A 2,295-nucleotide genomic window follows, 5' to 3' on the forward strand; every position below is an offset into this window, starting at 1 on the left:
CTGGCTGTCCTGGAACTCACTTTGTAGACCAGGCTGGCCTCGAACTCAGAAATCCGCCTGCTTCTGCCTCCCAAGTGCTGGGATTAAAGGCGTGCACCACCACCGCCCGGCCCTCCTTCAGGTATTAATAGCACAGATTAGGTGAATTCTTTAAACTGCAAGTCCCCAAATAACCAGCCAGCCCTTGTCCCACCAGCTAAGGGATTTCTGCAGTTGGGAAAGTTGAAAACCTTGAGGGGTTAAAGTAATAATTGTAATATAAATAGCAAGCATTTACCCTTCACAAGCTCATAGCCAGGTTTACTAGATACTAACATGTGGATCATTTCGTGTCCAAAAGACCCACTCAGGGGCTGAAGAAATGGCTCAGAGGTTAAGAGCACTGACTGCTCTACCAGAGGTCCTGAGTTCAATTCCCAGCCCCCAAATGGCAGCTCACAACTGTCTGTAGCTTCAGTTTCAGATAATCTGTTGCCCTCACATAGACACATATGCAGGCAAAACACCTAAAAGTAAGTAAGTAAATAAATAAATAAACAAACACATGAACACATGAAGATAGATAGATAGATAGATAGATAGATAGATAGATAGATAGATAGATAGATAGATGGATGATAGATAGATAATAGATAGATAGATAATAGACAGACAGACTGACCTGCTCAGCTTCCCAGGCAGTTTCTCTCTCCTTGTCTAGGGTTAAGGTGTAGTTCCCTGACAGAGGCACAGAAGACCATGGGATGGGCACCTTGGCACCTGGCTCTCCAGGTTTCAATCCAGCTTCTGCTGACTCTTGCCTCTGTTGTTTTTTCTTCCCAGCCCTTTATTGCTGTGTTTTAGATTAGAACCTCTCCTAAGTATAAAGGAAGTTGTATTTGGGACTTGGGAAGCTTAGGAGAAGCAGAGCACAGCAGGCCCCGTGGGCTGGCCTCGGGTGGCCTCCAGTGGTGCTCCTCTCCTGGTCTCTAGACACTGCTGTTTAGTTATCTGTTCACATTTATAAAAATTAATTGCCATTTTTCTTTGATTGTTTTGAGACATGTAAGTGTAACCTAGCCTTAAACTTGGCATTCCTCCCAGAATTCCAGCTGTGCCCCACCTGACTTGGTGGAGCCACACAGTGAAAGCAGGGAAGCCATGAGGAGGGTGGGACACTCCTGGCCTACACCCTGCCCTTGTGCTGCTGGAGCCCCGCATCTTCTCAGTGTAACCGTGTGACACGAGCCTTTTCTCCCTTGCTATGACACTTCTTGATGAACATAGCTGTAATGAGTGTATTAAATTCTATCATAAGACTAGGTCAGATGTACTTAACCTTCCCAAACTTTTGGGAAGAGAGGTTTCTAATGAGTTTAAGCTAACTGTTGTTGTTTGCTTTTGGTGTGCTTTGGGAAGAGGGTGGTCTCACTCTGAAGCACAGGCTGGCCTCAAACTGGTTCTTGTGCTTCAGCCTCCCGAGTGCTGGGTTTACAGGTGTGCACACCACACCCAGGTTGGGATAGTAAACCTTCTAAGGTCAGGTGTCTTTGGTGTGTCAGCAGAAGGTGAAGAACCCTCTTTGTGTTTGCTCAAAGTTCAGCAGTTAGTAAATTTTGGACATTTACTGCAGAGAGCTCATAAAGTGTTGTGAAATGCTTTCTAAATCTGTTTTAAACCACCCATAAACAAAAGCTGGCCTGACCTTTCACTTCCTTCTGTGATCTTGTCTCACACAGGAAGAGAGTGAGGTGCCCAGGGCCAGTGTACACGCCCCCTGATTCTTTTACTCCGCCACAGCCACAGCATCTGACAGCATCTCTGTTTCTCCCTTAGGTTTGAAGGAGATAACCTATTGATCTGCTGAAGGCTCGAGCTGAGGTGGAAGGTGAAGGCTCTAACTAAGGGAGTGCCAGGGCCTCCTGAGGGATGTACAGCCTCATGACCTTTGTTGGTCCTGCTGCACATCTGGAACCCTTGGTTACAAAGGTGGTCACACCAGATCCTGTTCCTGTCAGTATCATTGTTTAAATAAATCTCACTTGCCATTTGTGTCTGACTCTGCTGCTGTCTGTCCAGTGACATTCTTTGCTCTCTGGAGTGGGCCAGGGTTCAAATCCATGGCAGCTAAAATCCTGCATCCTGAGTGTTAACTTGGACCTTGGTTTACCCTGTGAGTCAGAATCCATTTGGGAATTGACTCCTCCCTGTGCTCTTTATTGCAACACCTCATGGGCTGTGACCCTTAACCCTTGACCTGCTACAGATGCTGGAGCTCTTCTGTGGGGCTCCTCTTGCTGCCATCTTTGCCAGGCT

General features: G+C 46.8%; 1 protein-coding gene across 1 annotated transcript in view; it reads left to right on the forward strand.

Annotated features, from left to right (window-relative positions):
• Positions 1-2,038, forward strand: part of Lcmt1 (leucine carboxyl methyltransferase 1) — a 44,705-nt gene extending 42,667 nt beyond the window's left edge. The window contains exon 11 of the mRNA XM_021205359.2: positions 1,816-2,038. Within this exon, the coding sequence (XP_021061018.1) occupies positions 1,816-1,838 (23 nt within the window). The 3' untranslated portion in view covers positions 1,839-2,038. The remainder of the gene's footprint in view (positions 1-1,815) is intronic.
• The last annotated feature ends 257 nt before the right edge of the window (positions 2,039-2,295 follow it).

This window comes from Mus pahari, chromosome 1 (genome assembly GCF_900095145.1).
Source record: "Mus pahari chromosome 1, PAHARI_EIJ_v1.1, whole genome shotgun sequence".
In the NCBI taxonomy this organism is placed as follows: Eukaryota; Metazoa; Chordata; class Mammalia; order Rodentia; family Muridae; genus Mus; species Mus pahari.